General features: G+C 56.3%; 1 protein-coding gene across 1 annotated transcript; it reads left to right on the plus strand.

Annotated features, from left to right (window-relative positions):
- Positions 1–542: 542 nt before the first annotated feature.
- DMTN (dematin actin binding protein) lies at positions 543–20,065 on the plus strand. Its single transcript, XM_060101327.1, has 16 exons — positions 543–774; positions 9,092–9,297; positions 9,535–9,609; positions 10,002–10,157; positions 11,081–11,125; positions 11,468–11,567; positions 11,952–12,008; positions 12,266–12,418; positions 12,885–13,009; positions 13,631–13,736; positions 18,692–18,756; positions 18,928–18,976; positions 19,151–19,158; positions 19,340–19,405; positions 19,695–19,775; positions 19,911–20,065. Exons 2-16 carry the CDS (start codon positions 9,280–9,282, stop codon positions 20,022–20,024), a joined length of 1,218 nt encoding a protein of 405 aa, XP_059957310.1. The 5' UTR covers positions 543–774; positions 9,092–9,279; the 3' UTR covers positions 20,025–20,065.
- The last annotated feature ends 764 nt before the right edge of the window (positions 20,066–20,829 follow it).

Genomic DNA, 20,829 nt, shown 5'->3' on the forward strand with positions numbered 1-20,829 from the left:
CCTGCCCCTCACCATCTATTCGCTTTAGCACCCCAGGGAGGCAGGGACCCCAGAGGCCTCTGTGGTGCTGGTAGGTGATGAGTGGGAGATACAGGTGCTTGGGGAAACCGGGTGTTGTCACCCCTCTGTTATCAGTAGAGCCCCTTCCCCCTGACTCAAACTCTGGCTGTTTAGGAGGCTGGAGGGGCTGTGTGTGTGAGCGTGTGTTGCAAAGTTGGGGGTGGGTGTGGGAAAGGGAAAAAGGCCAGCGGCTGGCCGAGAGTCTGCTTCCGATTCTGCTTCGTCATGATGCCCAGTTAATGGTCCTCTTGTTTGAAATGGATTGAGCTGCAGCAAGCGAGGTGGAAGAGCAGACACACAAACACACACCCGCAGGCCAGTGGCCGCACGCTATCAGCTGGAGGTGGGGAGGGTGCAGGGGTGGGTGGGAGCCAGCGGCCCGCCCACCTGGCCGCCCGCCCGCCCCGCCTGGCCTGCCCACCGGCGCACACACCCGGCCCTGGGATTGCGCGCCAGGCTGGCGGAGAAGCAGGGTGGCGGCGAGGGGGTGGGGGCCCAGAAGGGTAAGTCCCCTCCTTCGCCGGCTACCCACCCACTCACCCACCGCAAGCCGGCGTTTTTCTTGTTATTTGTGCTCTGGGAAAGCACGCCGGGTTCCTGGAAGAGCCGCCTGTTACCTGGGCTCTCAGGAAAAGCCGCAGCCCCAGGATCTGCGCCTGCCCCTGCCCCCACCCTGGGGCCTCAGAGCATCTGGGCCACCCTGTCCGGGAAGAGGTAGGTGGCAGGGTCTCCCGCCTCTCTTCCCCTCTGTGGGCACTTTGGCCACAACACCCGCCTAGAAGTGAGGCTCTGGGTGGTGGCAGGGGTCCCGGGGTGGGGGTGGGGGTGTCAGCTATGGCCCCTTGTTCAGTGGGAGAATGGGCCGGACCCTGGGACTAGCTGGGTTTGATCTGACCCAACCTCCTTCTGATTCGGGGAAGAGGGGCTGGGGTGTCACATGCTGCCACCCAGGGACCCCTTCCCCTAGCTGTGCTGGTCAGAAGTCCAAGTGATGGGGGTGGAGGCTCCGCCTTGAGTAGGCTGGAGAGCTGTGCCATTTTTGCTGAGTGGTGGAAGGGGAGGGGGCGTTGCCCGTCTCCCGCCACCATGCCACAGATGCTCTTGTCGCGGGGGGGGGGGGGGGGGGGAGCAGTTCACTCAGAGGCCTGAATGCCATTGGTGTGGGGACTGCTCCTTGCGGGGAGGGGCCTGAGGAGCCTCCTTCTAGCCCTCAGCTGGCCAGGCTGGGGTGAGGATCAAATGCAGAATGAGGCTGGGTGGCAGGGCATGGCCACAGGCCTGACCACGCTGCTCTTGGTGCCGACTGTTGAAGTGCTTGCAGGCGCTGGGGGCCGAGCAGACATGCAGGCCTCCAAGGATCGAGGCACCCCCTTGCTAGCTCTGACCCTCCCTTGGCCTGGCAGGCCAGGCGCCCTTTGCCGGGCAGGCACACCTGGTGGTTCTTTCCCAGGGCACTGGGTTGCCGAGTTTGCCAGAGGCAGGGGTGCAGGGACAGGTGTAGGAGAAGGCAGGCAGTCTTGCTTTGGGAAGGGGTGGGGCCCAGGAAGCACCCACGGGATGGGTGAGTAGGCGCTCTGTGCCGGGGACGGGGTGTCAGCACGTGGGGTGGGTGGCTGTGAGCGTGAAGAACCGGAGCCAAGGGGAGGATCGGTGGGTGGCGTGAGTGGGTGTCAAAGGCACCGCGTGTCAGCGTGGGGGGTGCCTCACTGGGAGAGCGGGGGCGTGCGTTCTGCAACCATGTTTCGGCAGGGGCTGCCTGTGTGGGTGAAGTGCCTGTGCCCACGGGGGAGGCTGGCCTCTGCGCTGCTGGCCTCGCTATGGCCACATGTCCAACGCCGGGGCCAGCCTGTCCACCTGGCGGGGTGCAGGTCTGAGGAATTCCTCGATCAGAGCTTACGCGTGTGTGTCATGACCAGAATAGGGACGCCCCCAGGATTCAGAACGCTGAATTTGGGAGGCAATCTCCCTTGCATCTCCCCCAGCCCTATCAATCAACTTGTACAAGTGACATCACAACCCGCCAACAGGACCAACTATAAATAGAGACCAGAGCAGGAACAAGCTGAGGACCAAGCAAGCCTGAGGGGCTGGGAGGGGGGACGCAGAAAGAGGGCCTTCTTCAGGGGTGTGCAGAGAGAGGATACAGAAACCCAAGCGAGAGTGCTAAGAGAAACTGTGTGACGAGATGCATATTGGGGGGGGGGAGGGAGGAAGGAAGGGGGCGCCCGGGCCCGCTCCTGCTGTCATCAGAAGCAAACGGGGAGCAGGGCCTTGAGCAGGTGGGTTCCCAGGCTGGGACCCTGCTTCTGGGCCCACCTGCCCCTGCCTGATGCTTCACCAGAGTGCGAGAGGGTGCTGTTCAGGGTTAGCATTAGAGGAACCCCAACCCTAGTCCTAGCAGATAGAGGAGGGCTTAAAAATGGGGGTTCGGGAGAAGCATAAAATGAGAGGAGGGGAGTGGGAGCTGCATCAGGCTCAGAAAAGGCGCAGGCGCAGGCTTGGCAGAGGTTAAGAGATGTTCTGATGAGCCACCGGCCCGGAGCAGGGCGATTTTGGGGGCGATTTTGGGGGCGATTGTGGGTGCCCCCTCCCCACGCACACACAGACACAGACCCCACCCTCAGGGTATGCCGGGGGCCTCCCCTGTTGGGCTGGTCTGCTCCCATCCACCCTTCCCCTCTCCACCCTAGTATGCTGTTTTGGGAACTGGTGACCTAGCTGGATCCTGCCTTTATTTCTGGCATTGAGTTGTTGCCACAGTAACTGCGGGGGTGGGGCTGGGAGGGAGAGAGGGTGAAAGGGAAGCAAGCAGAGCCAAGGGAAGAAAGATGAAGAAAGGAAAGAAAAAGGGAATGGAAAGCAGAAGGAGCAAGACGGGACCCGGAGGCACAGGCAGGCTGGCCCACTGTGAATGAAACTGGTGAAAACGGAGAGAGGCAGAATGCTTGCCCACCTGACCCCCGCCCACAGGGCCAGCTCAGCCATTTCGCAACTCGTTTACTATGTGCAAGGCCGGCCTCCAGCCTGGCTTGTCCCTGCCCCAGGGCACAGAGCCCGCGTCCCCCAGCCTCTCTGCTCCTTGTCCACAGGCCAGTCCAACGAAGCAGGATTCTGGTGGCTCCACGGTATAAGGTTAGCACACGGGACCCCAAATCCCAAGTTCAGATGAAAGTGAGATCTTTGGGGACCCATTGAAAAGAGCATTCATTGGCTTTGACCTGAGACAGACCTGGGTAGGAATTCCAGGTTGGCTTCAATGGGCCGAGGCGTGGGGGGCATGGGGGGCGTGGGGCAGGTCAATCTCTCAACCACATTTTCATCTCCTAATTGGGAGACATGAGCTTTGGTGAAGCTAGAGAGGATGGGTGAAAGCCCCTGGCCCAGAGCAAGTGATGGTTGGTTTAGAACAGGTTGGGAAGCTGGACTGGAGGATACCAGGCTGCGGTTCTGCCGGCTGAGCCTTCATTTCCGCAAGCCCAGGGAGCCAAGGCCGGCTCAGCCCCTACCTGTAGCGGCGCCCATGGGAATGGGTGGGCGGGCCTTATCATCAGGGCCGAGCGACTCTAGTTGCCATGGAGACGGGGCGGGCGGTGTGAGGTGGGGCCCGGCTGGGGGCTCAGATAAGGCGCGGCTGCACAGCTGGGGGAGGGTGGGTCCGAGATGGAAGAACTGGGCGCCGCCGGGGCAGCGGAGAAGGCCCTTCCGCCACCTGGGCTGGCTTTCCTCCGCGGCTCTTTCCCTTTCCTCCCTTCGCGTCCTCCCTTCCTGCTGCAGTCTGCCCTCTCGGTCCGTCCACGGGAGGCCGCCCGGGCCTGGGAGCGCACGAGGGGTGTGCACGGGTGCGGACGCGCGAGGAAATTGGCTTTGGGGGAGGGGCTACGAGTGGGTGGAGTAAGCGTTTGCGGGGCGTGATGTGATTTGGGAGAAGGCAGAAACACTCTCCCTTTCTTTCCCTCCCCCTTTTCCCCCTCCCCTCCGTCCCTCCCTCTCTCCCTCTCCCCCCACCCCACACTCCTACTCCACCCCAAAACATTTTCCCTGCTGGCTTAATATTTAACGAGTAAGACCTTCACTCCTCAGGGTTAGCCCCAAATTAAAATGCCATGTCCCTCGAAGGGTAAGACATTAACAATTTCCGCAGCGTGCTTTCTAACACACCAGGCGCTGGGGTGCAGGTTCCTGAAGGAATGTGGCTCAGGGCAGAAGGCGAGGAGACCCAGCCCAGGGGATGGGCACGGCGCTGTGGCCAGCTGTGCAGAAGAAGGGGCAGGGGACAGAGCAGGGACATCATTATTCTGAATCGTCTTTCCGAGTGGCTGCGTCTGTGGGACAGTGTTCGTGCACGGGCGAGTGGGGGTCTCAGTGCAAGACCTTGTAACCTGTGACCTGGCTCATCCTGGACCCCTCCTCTCCCTCCCTGGGCAGTGACCACTCTGAGAGGCAGTCATTACCCCACTCTGTACCCACCCGCAACTGGTGTTCGAGGGCAGGTTGCCTGGGCCACCTCCAGGTTCAGCCTGAGGCTCCAGGACACGAAGAAGCTCTCCATTCTCCCCCCACTCCCCCGTGCCACACTCCCCCCCCCGCACCCCCCCCCCCCACTGTTCCGGTCCTTTCTACTCTCTTCAGCCTCTGCCTAACCCACCTGTAGGGTCTGTACATGACCTTATCTCTCACTTTTCCTGGGAAAATAGAAGCCTCCCGATCGGCCCGCTCCTAAGGCCCCTAGATTGTCGTTACCCAACTTTCCCTTTCCTTTCCTTTCAGGGAAGCTCGGGCTTTCTTTCCAAAGGTAGTCCTTCACTTGGGCCTGGACCCAATCCCTCTCCCCTTCCCCTGCTGGGACCTTCCCCCCTCAAGTGCCCTCCCTCTCCTGCAGCCACACTTTCTTCTTCTCTACTCTTCACTCTCCACTGCCTACAAACGTGTTCAGGTCTCCCTTTTCCTAAAAATCCTTCAGCCAAGCTCATCTCCTGCAAACCCCTAACCCCCTCCTGCCCTTCTGTCACACTTCTTGGAAGTGCCTCTCCCCCTGCCTGTACACCCTGGCCACCTCTCCCCACCCCCATCCCTAACAAGGAGGCCTCACTATTCCTCTGCAGATGCTCTCAGAAGCCACCAGGGCTTGACATCCAAACTGGCGAGCTGTCACTCCTTTCTGCATGTCTTGCCTTCTCTGGGCGATGGACTCCTGGCTTCATGACATCCTTTCTCAACCCCCCTATCCCTCCCCGCAACTCTTTCTCAATGTTTATGGCACACTTACTGTGTATTAGGTCCTTTACTGAAAATACAAAGAATCACTAGATACACTCCCAGCCCCTCAGGGACCTGGCCATCTAGTCTTCCCCCTCCCTTTCGTGCCATCTCCGGCTCCCTTTTTCTTCTAGTCCCCTAGCGTTTCCCAGGATGCTGGTTTTTGACCTTCTTTCTCCCTTGGCAACCTCATAGGGCAGACTACCACCTCTAGCTCAAATGGCTCCCAAATTTCTGTTGCCAGCTACTGCCCCCACCTCAGCCTCAACTGGCAAGAAGTGAACTCATTGCTTCCCCTTCTCCTGTCACTGCTACCTGTCCCTCCCCAGCGGTGAGGGGTGGGGGCGGGGGGGCTGTCTCCAGATCAAGTTCTGTTTTGCACATTCTGCCTCTAGGATTCCTCCCACTTGGCCCTTTCCATCTTCGGCCCCAGGCCCAAGTCTAGAGCCTCACAATCCCCTGCCTGAACTACTGCCATAACTTCCTGGCTGGTCTCTCTGTGGACCGCCTCTTCCTGTCTGTTCCATCTCCCAGCCTGCAGCCTGATTCATTTTCCCAAAGCACTGCTTGGATCCGTCACTTCTTTGTTTTAAAAAATGTTTCTAAGCATTCCATAGTCCTAGTTGCCCACAGAATACATTCGGAATCCCCTAGTCTAAGTTCAAGGCCTCTACAAATCTGGCCCCCGACCTCCTGCCCCAAACCAGTCTCAACGTCATGAGCTCCTCGGTTCAGCCGTATTTGCTGTCCCCAGACAGACCCAGTGCTTCCCCATGTCTCCAGTTTCCCTCATGTTGCTATCTCTTTCAAGGATCCCTCTTTTAGTTTTTGCATGATCTCAAACCGGGCATCTTTCAAGGCCTGCCTTAAACACTTCCTCCTCTAAGAAAACCTTTTTATTTTCCCCTCTTGACACCCCAGCAGGAGTGATTCCTCTCTCCTGTGACCTCTCACAGCCCTTTATACTATCTTATCAGGCACACAGAATTTTCTGCTTTGCGCAGGCGTTATCTATACATATGGCCTCATTTCTGGAGGGGCAGCTTAGCTCCTTTGACTCATCTTTCTGTTCTCCATAACACCACAACGCTCTGTGGTCATTGCAGAACAGGCGCTCAGAAAGTAGTGAATGAATGGATAAAACAATACATGACTGGGTGGGCGGGTGGATGTATATGGGTGGATGAATGAGTGTTTGCCTCTTGGCTAAGCCAGTGTATAGCTAGTTTGACAATGTCTGTTAACAAAATAAAGACGAAATAGGAGTGAGAGGGAGCTAACAGCTCTTTGAGTATGTGCTAGAGTTTATTCCAGTCCTCACACATCTAGTTAAAAGCATTACAAAGTGAGTGTTAAGAAAGCAAGAGAAGGTTGAAGCTCTGGAATGGAGCCCTTCCATGGGCACCTAGTCCCCAGTGTGACTCTGATGGCCAGAGTCTTGTCTTGGAGAAGCCTTGGCTCTAGAATTCCAAAAAGACTTGAGAACTGTGGCAAATGCTAGTCTATCCCCACAGTGAACCTGACACAGTACTACGGAGGCACTACGGAACATGCCAATGCTGAAGACACAGTCACTGTCACCTCCACGACTCTGGACAAGTTTTTCACCTCTCCGAGCCTCGGTTTTCTCATCTGTAAAATAGGTCTACCTTATAGGATTGTTGGGGGGATGAAACAAAATAATCCTTGTAAAGTGCTTTATCAAAGTACCCGGCATGAGCATTCAAAAAATGATAGCTATTATTATTGTTGTAGAAATTAGCAGTCATCCTAGTTAGCGAGAAAACACGTCAGGCAACATAATCAAGGACTAAGTTATATGATTCTCTTTTTAAGTCCCACTGGAATTCAGAGAAGAGTTTGTCAATGAGGACTAGAATAATAGGGGAGGCCTCCAAGAGGAGGAGGGTTTAGCATGGCCCTTAAAGGATGGGTGGGATCTGGGAGATGAGAATAGTGCAAGAGCCTGCGCAAAAGCAGGGAAGTGGGAGTGAGGGCGGCTGGTGCAGCACGTAGGTGGTGGAGAGACATCAGAAAAACGGCCTGATACAAAGTAACAGGTGATAAAATTGGGAGCACCAATGACCTCAAGTCTTTCATGACCTTCTGTGGCACAGTGGCTACAGAAAGCCATCTAAGTTTATCAGTCCTCAGGGAGATAGAAAGAATAAACATGCTACATAAAATCTATGTGTTAACCACTTCACATGTTGTAACTTACCTAATAATCAGAGCAACCCTATGACACAGATACTATTGCCACCTTCCATTTTATGGATGAGGACGTGAGGCACAGAGAGGGTAAGTAACTTGCCCAAGGTCACACAGCTTCTGAGTAGCAGAGTCTCCTCTCCCCAGGCATTCCAGTCCAGAGTCCATGCTCTTAACCACTACACGACTGCTGCTTCTTCCCCGTACGTTCTGTAGTCATCAGCTCTCTTCACTCTATGGCTTACTGCCAGCAGTTGGAAGACAGTTCCACAGCCACCATCACGTCAGAAACTCAGCCAGGCGTTCATTGAATGGTTACTTTTATTTATTTATATACATTTATTTAGTTTATTTATTTATTTTTGGCTGCGTTAGGTCTTCATGGCTGCACGTGGGCTTTCTCTAGTTGTGGCGAGCGGGGGCTACTCTTCGTTGCGGTGTGCGGGCTTCTCATGGCAGTGGCTTCTCTTCTTGTGGAGCACGGGCTCTAGGCACGCAGGCTACAGTAGTTGGAGCACACAGGCTTAGTTGCTCCGCGGCATGTGGGATCTTCCCGGACCAGGGCTCAGACCCGTGTCCCCTGCATTGGCAGATGGATTCTTAACCACTGCACCACCAGGGAAGTCCCACTGAATGGTTATTATGTGTCTGGTCCAGGAGTGTGTGGGGAGGAGGGGAGGATTGCTAAGGGAGTTACTGAGGCAGGAGACCTGGGCTGTGGCCCCAGGGAACTCCTGCTCTCCTGCTGCAGACAGGACTCAACTTCTTAGGAACCAAGAGAGGGCAGTGCCAGCCTGGAGGCCTTCCTGCTGAACTAGGGGGCCCTGACTTGCAGCAAAGTAGCACTTCAGAGGGCAGCCTCAGCTCGAGGATTCCGAGATGGTGGGGAGCTGGGACGTGGCCTTGACCCCAAAGGTGTTTTACCAAATGCCTGCAAATGGGATTGCCTGCTGTACAGGGACAGGCACATGGGGATGTGGCTCCCTCCAGCCGCCTCCTCCCTTCTCCACTGGGAGAGCGGCAGCCCCCAGCCAATGACCTGAGCGCTTCCCACCAAATCGCCTTCGCTGTGTCCTCCCCTCCCCCTATTGCCGTCTCATAGTATTACTAAGTCCCTCTGTGTTCAACCTGTCTGGGCCATGAGAGAGGGGGGGCACCGTGGACATAGATTGAGGGGAAGGAGGTCAAGGGCACCAACACAGCGCCAGGGAAAGGCCACGTCAGAGGCCGAGACGAGTGAGAACCTGGGCCTGAAACTGACCCGCAGCTCCGGCAGGGCAGGTGTGAGGAAGCAGGGATGTGTAGGCTGCCCTGGGAACGTCTGAGCCCTGCCGTCATTTCCTTTCCAGCCAGAGAACAATGGCTCAAAAACTAGTGCAGCCCGTCCACCTTCCCGTCTCGCCGCGGGCCACATGCGACCTCCGGTCCCCGCGGCTGAGCGAACGGAAAGCCGGAGCCCCGCTCCCCGGAGACACGCGGGGCCAGAGGGGGCTGCCCTCGCCCCCGCCCTCTGAGATCGCGGGGCCCGACAGCCCCGGCTGGCACGTTCTCCCTCCCCTTCCAGGCCCTGCACTCGGCCAGCAGCCTGGAGAGTCACCGAGGGATGAGGACGCCACAGCCCGGGGGAGCACCCTTTCTGCTCTCGCGGCCCCGAGCGCGCAGCGCCCAGGAGCCGGATAGAGCCTGACGCCCTGTCGTCTCCCCTCGCGCACAGGGCTCTGCGAGTGATCCGGCCGCCCAGCTCCCTGCTGCATGGAACGGCTGCAGAAGGTGCGCGGGGCTACACCCACGCCGGGGCAGTGGGGTGCCGGGGGCACGCGGTGGGGGCCAGGCTCCCCGCGGAGGGTCAGGTCGGGAGTCGAGGATGCCACCTGGCGGTTGCCCGCGGCGCCGCACCCCGGGGCCCCAGAGGCCTAGAGAAGCCCTCCCCTGCCCCAGCCCCCTCCCTCCGGCCCGGCCCTGGCACCCACACACATTCCCACCCGCCCGCCTTCTCGCTCTCCCCAGCAACCACTTACCTCCCCTGGGAGCGTCAGCTCCTCCCGAGGCTCCAGTGTTCCCGGCTCTCCCTCCAGCATCGTGGTGAGTACCTCTCGGCCACCAGCACCCTCAGGCTGGGAGGAGGGAGGGGCGGGGCGCACGCTGGCTGCGGGGCAGCTTCACTCAAATGATGATGATCCTGCCAGGGCTGGCAGGCAGAGAGAACCCCAGATCCAGAGAAGGTTCTGCACACCCCCTCCTGCTGGTCTGGTACTGTCTGGTTGTACCCAAAGGGCTAGGTGAAGGACTATCATTGTTTCAAGGTGACCCTCTAAACCCTTAAAATGGCAATCATAGAACTATTAACTTCCAGGAGCTGACATCTAAAACGGTTGCCCACGTTCTTCCTAATAAACTGCAGGTCTGGCTTGTAGGGCCAGTATGCTAGGGGAGGCTTTTGACACCTCTGTTCCATGTGTACCATTTCCCTTCAGGCCAAGATGGACAATCAGGTGTTGGGCTACAAGGACTTGGCTGCCATCCCCAAGGACAAGGCCATCCTGGACATCGAGAGGCCTGACCTCATGATCTACGAGCCCCACTTTACCTATTCTCTGCTGGAACACGTGGAGCTGCCCAGAAGCCGGGAGGTAAAGGGTGGGAGGTTCCTCTTGCACAGGACTTGAGGGAAGGGCTCCCCCAGCCACACTGGGTGGGAGGCAGAATCCCTCTCATGCTTTCTTTCCTGGAGGCCAGACTCCAAAACAAGAAGCGGACCTGTGCACAGGAATCACCAGTCAGTTGGTGAACTGGGTGTTTGTGCAGAGCAGGCAGAGATGGGCTGGCGGCTGGAGGCTAGCTCCAGGTGGAGAGCAGGGGAGGCCATGTTTGAATGGTAGCCGCACAGAGCGGGGTCCTGTAGGAATGGGGTGGGACTGGGCAGAAAGTGAGCATATTTGTGGAAAGCACTCAGGAACACTGAGCTTGGAGGCCGGAAGTCCTAGCTGAGTGTGACCTGTGCGACGGTGTGGTCTCAGTTTCCCTTCTATAAAATAGAGGTGATACCTTTACCTGTCCACCTCACCAGTAGTCAACTGCACGAGATAACGCAGGACAGGTACTTTGTACACTGTGTTGGAGAAAGGGGCAGTGTCATGGCTGAGCAGAGAGACGGGGCCAGGCTGTGGGGAGACTTAAATGCCTGACAAGGGGCCCGGACTCCATCCTGGATGCTGTGGGTCTTGTCCCTTCCCCTTGTTGCTCATTGGCTCTGAGGTCAGAGCCACAGCCCCTCCAGCTGGCCCTCAGAGCACACGCACACTGCTCCAAGATCCTCGGCTTCTTCTGCTTCTTCGTGGGTCCTAGGGAAAGACTCAGGACCCTGTCTAGGGAGAGAGAGGACGGAGGGCCAGCCCTGGGAGCTGGCAAGGACTAAGAGAGAAGAGGTGGCCCAGAAATTGGCTGGGCAATTGCAGAGTTGAGTGTGGGGGGGTGAAGTGGCCCACCTGGGGTCCTAGGGACAAGGGTTTAATCCCACCCTTGTGGCTCTGACCAGCCTCCTCTCCATTCACAGCGCTCGCTGTCACCCAAATCCACATCCCCCCCACCATCCCCAGAGGTGAGTCTGCCCCGCACCTGACACTTGCCCAGCCCTGCTCTGACCGGGCTCAACCCCCTTCCCCACACACATCCAGACTGGGCTTGGCAGAGCCTAGGGGGTGATGGAATCAGTGGACCTTGTCCTGTCACTGGCCAGCTCTGGGTCCATCTACGTCTGACCCAGGATCTCTTTTAATCCTTTCTCCTGGGTCAGGCAGCATCAGCAGGTCGAGTCCTTGGATAGCCTTCCTTTGCCCTGGGTTTGGGGGCGTGTGGGCTGCTAGGGTGGGAGGATGGAGAGGGTGGAGGGGGTGGGGTGGGGGACCTTGGAGCTGCAGTGAACCGTACTTTTGCTCTGCAGGTGTGGGCAGAGAGCCGGTCCCCTGGAACCCTCTCTCAGGCTTCAGCCCCAAGAACCACTGGCACTCCCCGGACCAGCCTGCCCCATTTCCACCATCCTGGTAGGTTTTAGTGTCAGCAGGGCTGCATGCTTGCCCTAGGACCTCTTTGTTTCCTTCAGGAACCCAAGCCCCTTACTCTCAGTCCCCCACTCTCTGGAGTATATGCACACCACAGAACTGGCCGGACCCCCAGATGCCGGACCCCAGGCAGAGCTCCCAGAGGTGGTGGGCCCTGCTGCATCCTCCCGCCCACCCAAACAGAGAAGTGCAAAAATCCCAACCCCTGAGGGGTAATTTCAGGATCTCCGGTTCTGCCTTGGCTCTTGGCAGGAGCCCCTGAGTTTCCTGCCTTCTTCCAATCCAGGTCTCCATTCCCTTCTCTGACCCAGCCTCCCCGCCATCCTCCTAGCCTCCTTCTCACCCACTCTTTCTCCCTCCCCACAGAGACCACCCGCCCAGATTCCAACATCTACAAGAAGCCACCCATCTACAAGCAGAGAGGTGAGGGTTCCCCTGACCCACCAGAGCCCCCTTTTCGCCACGTGCCGGGAGGCTGTCCTGAGGGTGGGGGGGTGATGGGAAAACAGATGTTCATGACAGCGTGTAAACTGCCCTGTGCTCTTACTTGTGCGTTGCTTTTACACCCAGGAGCTCACGGGTGTGAAGAGGGAGAGAGGCGGGAGTGGGGGGCTAAGGTGGGAGGTGGCCTCCGGGGGGAGGGAGGGTGTGCCCGGGCTGACCTTGACCTCCTCCCGCAGAGTCCACAGGAGGCAGCCCTCAGAGCAAGCACCTCATTGAAGACCTCATCATCGAGTCATCCAAGTTCCCTGCAGCGCAGCCTCCCGACCCCAACCAGCCAGCCAAGATCGAAACGGACTACTGGCCGTGCCCCCCATCGCTGGCCGTTGTGGGTAGGCGAGCCTGCTGGAGAGGGAGAGGGAGGCCCTGCTGAAGCCCCAGAAACGCCCCCACCACCACCTGCATGAACCCTCCAGGCTCCTGCTCCCCCGTCCCCTGCAACCCCATCTCTCTTGGCGTAAGCGGCCCTGCTTGTTAGCCATTTACCCGCTTTCCGTTCATTTCTTTGGCCGCTCAACAGACATTTGTCGAATTTCTACTGTGTCCCAGGCTCTGGAAAGAGAAAGAGGAATGAGATGAGGTCTTGGCCCCCAGTCGCTTTCAGTCGTGTGAACATGTGTTGCCCACCCAGCTTCACCGCAAGGCTAGAAAACGTTGCATTTATTTTATAATAAATAATTTGCGGTGTTCCCTTCAAGGTGCAGCTGCCCCAGGATATGCACAAAGCAGCCCCTGACAGATGCTCGTTGAGCACGCGGTTGATTGACTGATGTGCCTGCTTTTGTCCGTATTTCCCAGAGACAGAATGGAGGAAGCGGAAGGCTTCGAGGAGGGGGGCAGAGGAGGAGGAGGAGGATGACGACGATGACTCCGGGGAGGAGATGAAGGCTCTCAGGGAGCGTCAGAGAGAGGAACTCAGTAAGGTAGCGTCTTGCTGCCCCACCCGCATCCCTGGGCCACCCTGGGGATAGAAGTTCCATTCTGATCTAAATGGGTACATGTCTGAAGAGCGTCCTGGCGAGAACATGTGAGGAATTCCCTTTCATTGCCAGGATGTCAGGCTGCTGCTTTTGAAGGGACACTAGGATTGCATGTTGCTTTAGGGGGACACCATTTACTGTTAGGGCCAAAAGCACAGAAAAGGGTGGTCTTGCCAGTGCCAGGCTTCAGCAGGCGGAGTAGTTCATGGGACGAGGAGAAAGGAGAAAGTAGGCTGCTGGCCTCCAGGGGAGGAGAGAGGGTGTAAGGAGTCAGGGAAAGGCCACTGATGGTGGCATGGGCTTGTGCTCTGGGCCTTGTGACCTGGGATGTGGAAGCCCCTGGGGCAGAGTTACACTGAGCGGCTCTGGCTCCTTGCTCTCGAGGGTGGCCAGACCCAGTGTGGCAGAGCTTGTGACCAGGACAGGCTCCATGGGCTCCAGGCACCACACAGCCCCTCAGGAACTCTGTCCCCACTTCTGCCTGGGGTGGACCCAACTCTGAACCTTTTGGAGATGAGAAACAGGTATCGACGCCTTGGATCCATCTTCCTTTCTCCTTGCCAGGTTACTTCTAACTTGGGAAAGATGATCTTGAAGGAAGAGATGGAAAAGTCATTGCCTATCCGGCGGAAAACCCGCTCTCTGCCTGACCGGACACCCTTCCATACCTGTGAGTGTCACCAAGGGGGCTCATAATCACCTGGCCAGACCCTGAGGCCAGAATCAAATAGTCTGCTGAGTTTGTCTGTCACACGCCCAGCGCTGTGCTAGTGTGGGTATAAGAGACATAGACGTTTCGGTTGCTGGCTCAAGGCTCTGGCGCTCTCCTTAGGGCAAGAGTACCAGTCATGGAACAAGATGAGATGACAAAGGACGACATCAGCTAAAGCAGAATTAGCACATTTTGTTTAATTCAGCAAACATTTATTGGCTGTCTACCATGTTCTTGGCCCTGAGGATATAAAGAGTAAAACACTATAGTGCTGTCTTCCAGTAGCTTCTGGTCACGGGGAAAGTGACATGGAAACTGGGGTGTCAGTGCAGCATAGCAGGTGAGAGGTACACTTCAAGTGCTTTGAGAGGACGCTGATAGGGCCTGGGTCCCAGAGTTGGAGTCTTGAAGGACAAGACAAAGTGAGTGGGGGAGAAGGGTAGCACAGACCCCAGGGACAGTGTGGGAGCAAAGGCCAGGAGCAGCAAACATCCGGCCAGCAGAGAGGACCTCCAGGAGCCTGGAATTACAGCGCACGGAGCGTGCTCTGCGGTCGCTGGGGCTTTGGTGCCATGCTGCTCGTCACTGAGGCTAACCTGGGCTTCCTTCGAGCATGATGGCTGGAGAGGAGGGGGGCAGTTCTGAGAAGCCCAAACTGGAAGCTACAAGGCCTCTAAGAGCCTGGCCTTGGAAGCCACAGGGCATCCTTCTACTGCCTTCTGACGGTCAGAGCAGCTCCCAGGCCACCCAGACACAAGGGAGAGGAAAGAGATTCTGCTTCCTGCTGAGAGGAACCAGCCAAGGGCACACAGGCTGGGAGGTAACGTTGCGGGCCATCTTCGGAGACAGTCTACCACACTTTGCAATCATCTGGGTAAGGGCTAAAAATATACGTAGGTCCAGAGAAGAGGGAATGGGTTTGAGAACTATACAGGCACAGTCTGTATAGAAATAGCCCCGAAAGTACAATTTTTCAACTTTACGATGGTGCGAAAGCAATATGCATTCAGTAGGAACTGTAGGTCCAGTTTTGAATTTTGACCTTTTCCCAGGCTAGTGATGTGCGGTACGATGCTCTCTTGGCTTTTTTTTTTTTTTCTTTTTTTTCTTCTTTTTTTTTTTTGGCCGCACCGTGCGGCATGCAGGATCTTTGTTCCCCGACCAGGGATTGAACACGCGTCCCCTGCAGTAGAAGCGCAGAGTCTTAACCACGGGACAGCCAGGGAAGTCCCACAATGCTCTCTTGAGATTCTGGGCAGTGGCAGCGAGCCTCAGCTCCCTGCCAGCCACATCATCATGACGGGAAACAGCCCATACACTTACAACCATTCTGTACCCAGACCACCATTCTGTTATCCACTTTCAGTACAGTATGCAATAAATTACATGAGAGTTTAAACACTTCATTGTAAAATAGGCTTTGCCCACCTGCAGGCTCATGTAAGTGTTCCGAGCCCGTTTAAGGTAGGCTGGGCTGAGCTCTGATGTTCAGTAGGTTTGGTGTATTAAATGCATTTTTGTTTGTTTGTTTGTTTTTTTTTTTTTTTTGCTGTACGCGGGCCTCTCACTGTTGTGTCCTCTCCCATTGCGGAGCACAGGCTCCGGACGCACAGGCCCAGCAGCCATGGCTCACGGGCCCAGCTGCTCCGCGGCATGTGGGATCTTCCCGGACCAGGGCACGAACCCGTGTCCCCTGCATTGGCAGGCGGACTCTCAACCACTACGCCACCAGGGAAGACCTTAAATGCATTTTTGACTTAACCATGGGTTTATTGGGACGCGACCCCATCGTAGGTCGAGGAGGATCTGTAGAGGAGATGGAATCAACTGGACTTAGTGGCTGATTGGATATGGGTGGTGAAGGAGAGACGAGTTGGGGTTTTTGTCTTGGGTGCTGGGTGATGACAGACCTGGGGCTGAGATCATGAAAGAGGCAGGTTTCGGGGGAAAGATGAAGAGACTGTTTTGGGACGTGTTGGGTGTTAAGTGCATGTAGGTGGGGGCTGAGTTTAACTGAGTTGGAAGCTTGAGGCGCAAGTCAGGGCTCAAGCAGAATCTTCAGCTTATACGTGGTAGTGGGACCATGAGAAAAAAATCCAGTTGTGTAGAAAAGGGGGAGGGAAGGGCAAGGTGCCGAGGGCTGTTCCTTGGAGAGCAGTCACACTACAATCCCCTTGGAAGGTTGGCTGGGAGGAGGTCAGAAGTGAGACCCAGCCTCAGGATGCGGGAGGCTGGCCTTGAAAGGGTCGGGGACTTGGCTTTGGGAGCAGGCCACATCAGAAGTTGAGGTTCGGGACTTCCCTGGGGGTCCAGTGGTTACGAATCCAAGCTCCAACCTGAACAATTTCAGAAGTACGGACAGGCGTGTCATTCTGACGTAAGAGTAACATTGAAATTAATGGTCACTTTCAAACATAAAAAGGCAATCTAGAAATCATTAGGAGTGAAAATTTTATACACTTTAGGGACTTCCCTGACGGTCCAGTATTTAAGACTCTGCGCTTCCAATGCAGAGGGCACGGGTTTGATCCCTGGTGGGGGAACTAAGATCCTGCATGCTACGTGGCTAGGCCAAAAAAAAAAAAAAGAGAGAGAAGTTAACGTCGTCTGCTGAGCACACAGAGGGTGAGGCTTGGTGAGAGTGGTGAAGGTTCGGAACAGCTTCTGCTGGGAAAGGGAACTGTTGAGAGGCTTTAGGGTCTGTAGTGATGCTAAGGTACACGTTGTGGGCTTCATCTCCATCGCCTGCGGGCAAAAGGGGAGCCCTGGGCTGATGCAGGGTTAGAGTTTGGGTGCTGCTGAGTGTGGGTGAAAGTGGTTATGTACCCACCCATGGGTCAAAGGTCAGGGGGACGTGGGGGATCAAGACACTGGAGGTTCCCCATGATATTGACCGGCAGATGTGCCAGGAATGCGGCTGAGGGAAAGCTGCAAACAAAAAAGGGCACTGTGGCCGCAAAGTGTGATACCCAGGCTTCAGTGTCAAAGTGAAGCGGTTGTGGACGACAAGATCCAGGGGCTGGCCACCGGAAGGGGTTGCATGCTGTGGAGTGGAGGTGAAAGCCACTGAGCTGGGGGACTCAAGGAACCGTTAAGGCTCCTATATGGCTGGGACATCCATAGGGCCATCAAAATGATATTTCACCAGGATGATATTTCAGTGTGGGTGGGAAGAGCTTCTAATAGGCCTTTTTAGAGAATGTGGAATGAACAGTTAAGGCCTGAAGAAGGAGGCAGAGAGAGAGATGCCCCGAAGGTTGGATTCAGTCTTCATGCTCCACCAGGATTTGCTAGTTAGGCAAAATGAGCTCTTTTTTTTTTTTTTTTTTTTTTTTTTTTTTTGCAGTACGCGGGCCTCTCACTGTTGTGGCCTCTCCCGTTGCGGAGCACAGGCTCCGGATGCTCAGGCTCAGCGGCCATGGCTCACGGGCCCAGCCGCTCCGTGGCATGTGGGATCCTCCCGGACCGGGGCATGAACCCGTGTCCCCTGCATCGGCAGGTGGACTCTCAACCACTGCGCCACCAGGGAAGCCCAAAATTAGCTCTTTAATGTGCATTTGGCCTTGCAAAGTTGAGTAGCGAAATGTCTGCCTCAGGGTCACTGCTGGCATCCTTGAACTTGTATGGGATCAAAGGTCATATGATTGCATAGGTTACTCTCTATAGCTGATCAACCTGAGGTTCTGGACTTCCCTGGTGGTCCAGTGGTTAAGAATCCAAGCTCCAACCTGAACGATTTCAGAATTACGGACAGGCGTGTCATTCTGACTTAAGGGTAACATTGGAATTAATGGTCACTTTCAAACGTAAATAAGCAGTCTAGAAGTAATTAGGAGTGAAAATCTTATACACTTTAGGGACTTCCCTCGCGGTCCAATAGTTAAGACTCCGTGCTTCTAATGCAGGGGGCACGGGTTCAGTTCCTGGTTGGGGATGCCATGCAGCATGGCCAAAAAATTTTCAAAACAAAAATCTTATCAGTCAGTTGAGGGAGAAGTGTGTACTTATCACAGAAGAGAAGTGCTTCAATAATGAGGGTTGTGAAAGCAGACAATTTTCTACACAAAAATAAGAAGCATTAAGGAAAAAAAACACGAGGGTCCCCAAAACACATTTTGTTCTCACCAAACTTCCAAATAACATATTTTATTAAAATGTTTGAAGAAAACAATTCTTCCTTATACTTTTGAGTCCGTCCAGGCTAAACCTTCACACAAAAAATGCTGGTCAAAACAATTGCTATACCATGCCAGCAATTTCTAGTCATTGGAGATGAAGGAATTTTGAGATTAGTGCAAACTAAGAATCCTTCTAGGAAAACCTGTTACGGAAAACCAGTTTTCTTGAATTATAGTCTGCGGTGCTTGAAAGCTTAGTGATATTATTGGATGTCAAGTTGAAAGTGACATCTGGTCATGCAAATGTCAAGTCCAGTGACTGCGGTGCCATCTAGCAGCTGAAAGTGCTGGGAAAACTGCAGCTTCTGTTTTATAACATCAAGCATTTGAAATTTGATTACCAACATTGCTAAACATAAAATTGTAATAATTCGGTTGTTTTGAGTAAATTTTAGATTTATTTTCATATTCCAGAGGTTCATTTTCTGATGGTGAGCCTCATCATCTGACTATCATTGGCTGACTATCAATTTGAACACTCAGACATTTAGCCCAAATGTCTATTTTGTGCATGTCTGTTAGAGAGAGGGGAGGCATTAGGGATAGTTCAGAGCTGCCAGCACGATGTCACCTGCTGAAGGTTACGGGCAGGATCTGGAAGCCAACAGAGGCCCACCGGATTCCCCCAAGTCCCCCTTCCACTGCCCTGCCCCTGGCAGGGGAGGCCAGTGAATGACCCTCTGGAATGACTGTCAGGCCAAAGGGTCTGAGACAGGGCCTCCTGCTCTCTTCCAGCCTTGCACGTGGGAACATCGAAGTCTTCTTCCCTCCCCGCCTACGGCAGGACCACCCTGAGCCGGGTAAGGTCCCAGGACGGAGGTCACAGGCCTCGTGGGAAGAGTGTGCGTGTGGGGCCCGTGAGGGACTGAGCTACGTGGGCACCCGGGAAGGGGGGGCGGCCAGACCCTTACAGTAAAGGGGGACGATGTGGAACGCTCCAGCTTCCTCTGATTCCTTCGTGCCCTTTCCAGCTCCAGTCCACAGACTTCAGCCCATCCGGGAGTGAGACCGAAAGCCCAGGTGAGAGGCAGGGCCGACCTGATGCTGGGAAAGGGGCTCAGGAGGCCCCTGGGGCAGCCCGTGTCGCCATGTGGGCAGGGCTCTGTGGCTGGAGGTCCGGGAGGCTGAGCTGGCAGGTTTGGGAGCCTGCTGACCTCAGAGCTGCCTCTGAACAATGGCTCTTGTCTCCCACAGGCCTGCAGGTGAGTGCCTTCTGGAGGGAAACACGTGGAGCACGGAAGCCATGGATGGACGGGGGACTGGCAGTGTTGGGGGAGGGGTGCGGGGTTACAGAGTCACCTGGTGAGGACATAAGAAGCCTAGGGTAAGGCTGGGGAGGCCTCCCTGCCCCACTCTGGCTCACTGCGGCTTTGGTCTCCCCAGAACGGAGAGGGCCAGAGGGGGAGGATGGACCGGGGGATCTCCCTTCCCTGTGTGCTGGAGCAGAAGGTGAGGGGCAGGGGCAGGGGCATAGGCAGGGGGTGGTGGGCAGGGGACAGAGCCGTCTCCATCGGGGGCGGGCCAGCTTGGGGAGAAGCCAGGGACGTGAATGCACTGAGGGGTCCTGCTGGCTGAGGATGGGAGGTGCAGCACGGAAGTTGGGGGAGTTGGATGGCAAGGTGGCATGAGCCCCCGTGGCCCCTGCAGGCTGATAAGGGGGCCTGGGGAATGGAGGGGGTTACGCTGACGGGGACCTCGAAGAGCCTGATACTTACTGCCCGCCTCCCGTCCCCGCCAGGTCTATCCTTATGAAATGCTGGTGGTGACCAACAGGGGGCGAACCAAGTTGCCTCCAGGTGTGGATAGGATGAGGCTTGAGGTACGCAGGGAGAATGTGCTGGGTGGGTGAGGGGCTACTGGCGGGGCAGCCTCCCCTGCCCGGTGTGGGGGAAAGTGGCCCAGCCCCACCCTGTGCCTCCTGTCCCTACACTGCCTCTGTGTGTCCCCCTTGCAGAGGCACCTGTCAGCAGAGGACTTCTCAAGGGTCTTTTCCATGTCTCCCGAAGAGTTTGGCAAGCTGGCTCTGTGGAAGCGAAACGAACTCAAGAAAAAGGCCTCTCTCTTCTGATGGCCCCCACCTGCTCTGTGACTGACCCTCACCCTTGCTGCTTCAGGGCTCTGGAGCTGGGGGCACTAGACCCCAAAGCATCATCTCTGGGGGCCAGGGGGGTGGGGCAGAGGTGGGGTTGGCTCCGTTGCCCAGGTCGAGGGAGAGCAAGGCCTCTGCAGTGCTGGGGTTTTGGGACGTGGACCTCCTTCCCCATGATGAGCTGGGGCGGGGGGGCCCTTCTCTCATCCCTGGTCCTCGCTGCACAGGGCAAACCCAGCGTGCACTCCAGCACACGCAGAGTTAGTGTCTGCACCCTCTCCCTGCCCCCACCCCCATGTGAAGGTCCCCAGAAGAGAGTGATGAGACATGAACATGACACTTAGTGGTCAGGCCTGTCTGCTGTCCTGACCAATGGGTGGGAAGAACCCTTGGGCCTGGTAGAAGGCACGTGAGGGTGGGAAGCAGCCACGCAGGCAGAGAGCTCCCAGGACCCTGTGTGTACCCAAGCACTCCTCCGCAGCTCACCTGGGACGGGTTCCCCTGCACCTGGGCCTCCCGCCTCTCAGCCTCCAGCAGGGAGGCCACCCAGCCCTCCAGCTCACCCTGTCCTCTCCTTGTGACCCCTAAGCTTCGAAGCCTCTTGCTCCAGCCCTGAGGCTTCCCTAGAAGCCTTGGCTTAGAGTGGAGGTGTCGCGTATACAGACCCCCAGCCCAACATCAGCCTTCAGGCTGAGTCGGCTAGAATGCTACCTTCTAGCATCCAGGTCCCGGGCAGAGCCCAGGCCTTTGGGCTCCCCTGGATGGGCTGAGGAGCCAGGCTTCG

Source organism: Mesoplodon densirostris, chromosome 6, assembly GCF_025265405.1.
Source record: "Mesoplodon densirostris isolate mMesDen1 chromosome 6, mMesDen1 primary haplotype, whole genome shotgun sequence".
NCBI lineage: Eukaryota > Metazoa > Chordata > Mammalia > Artiodactyla > Ziphiidae > Mesoplodon > Mesoplodon densirostris.

What these genes read in the sequence shown, in the direction of transcription:
- DMTN (XM_060101327.1), top strand. An exon ending in GCTCTCCCTCCAGCATCGTG is followed by an intron (nt 9,610 to 10,001) that starts GTGAGTACCTCT and finishes ATTTCCCTTCAG; the next exon opens with GCCAAGATGGACAATCAGGT. An exon ending in CCCCCCCACCATCCCCAGAG is followed by an intron (nt 11,126 to 11,467) that starts GTGAGTCTGCCC and finishes TTTGCTCTGCAG; the next exon opens with GTGTGGGCAGAGAGCCGGTC.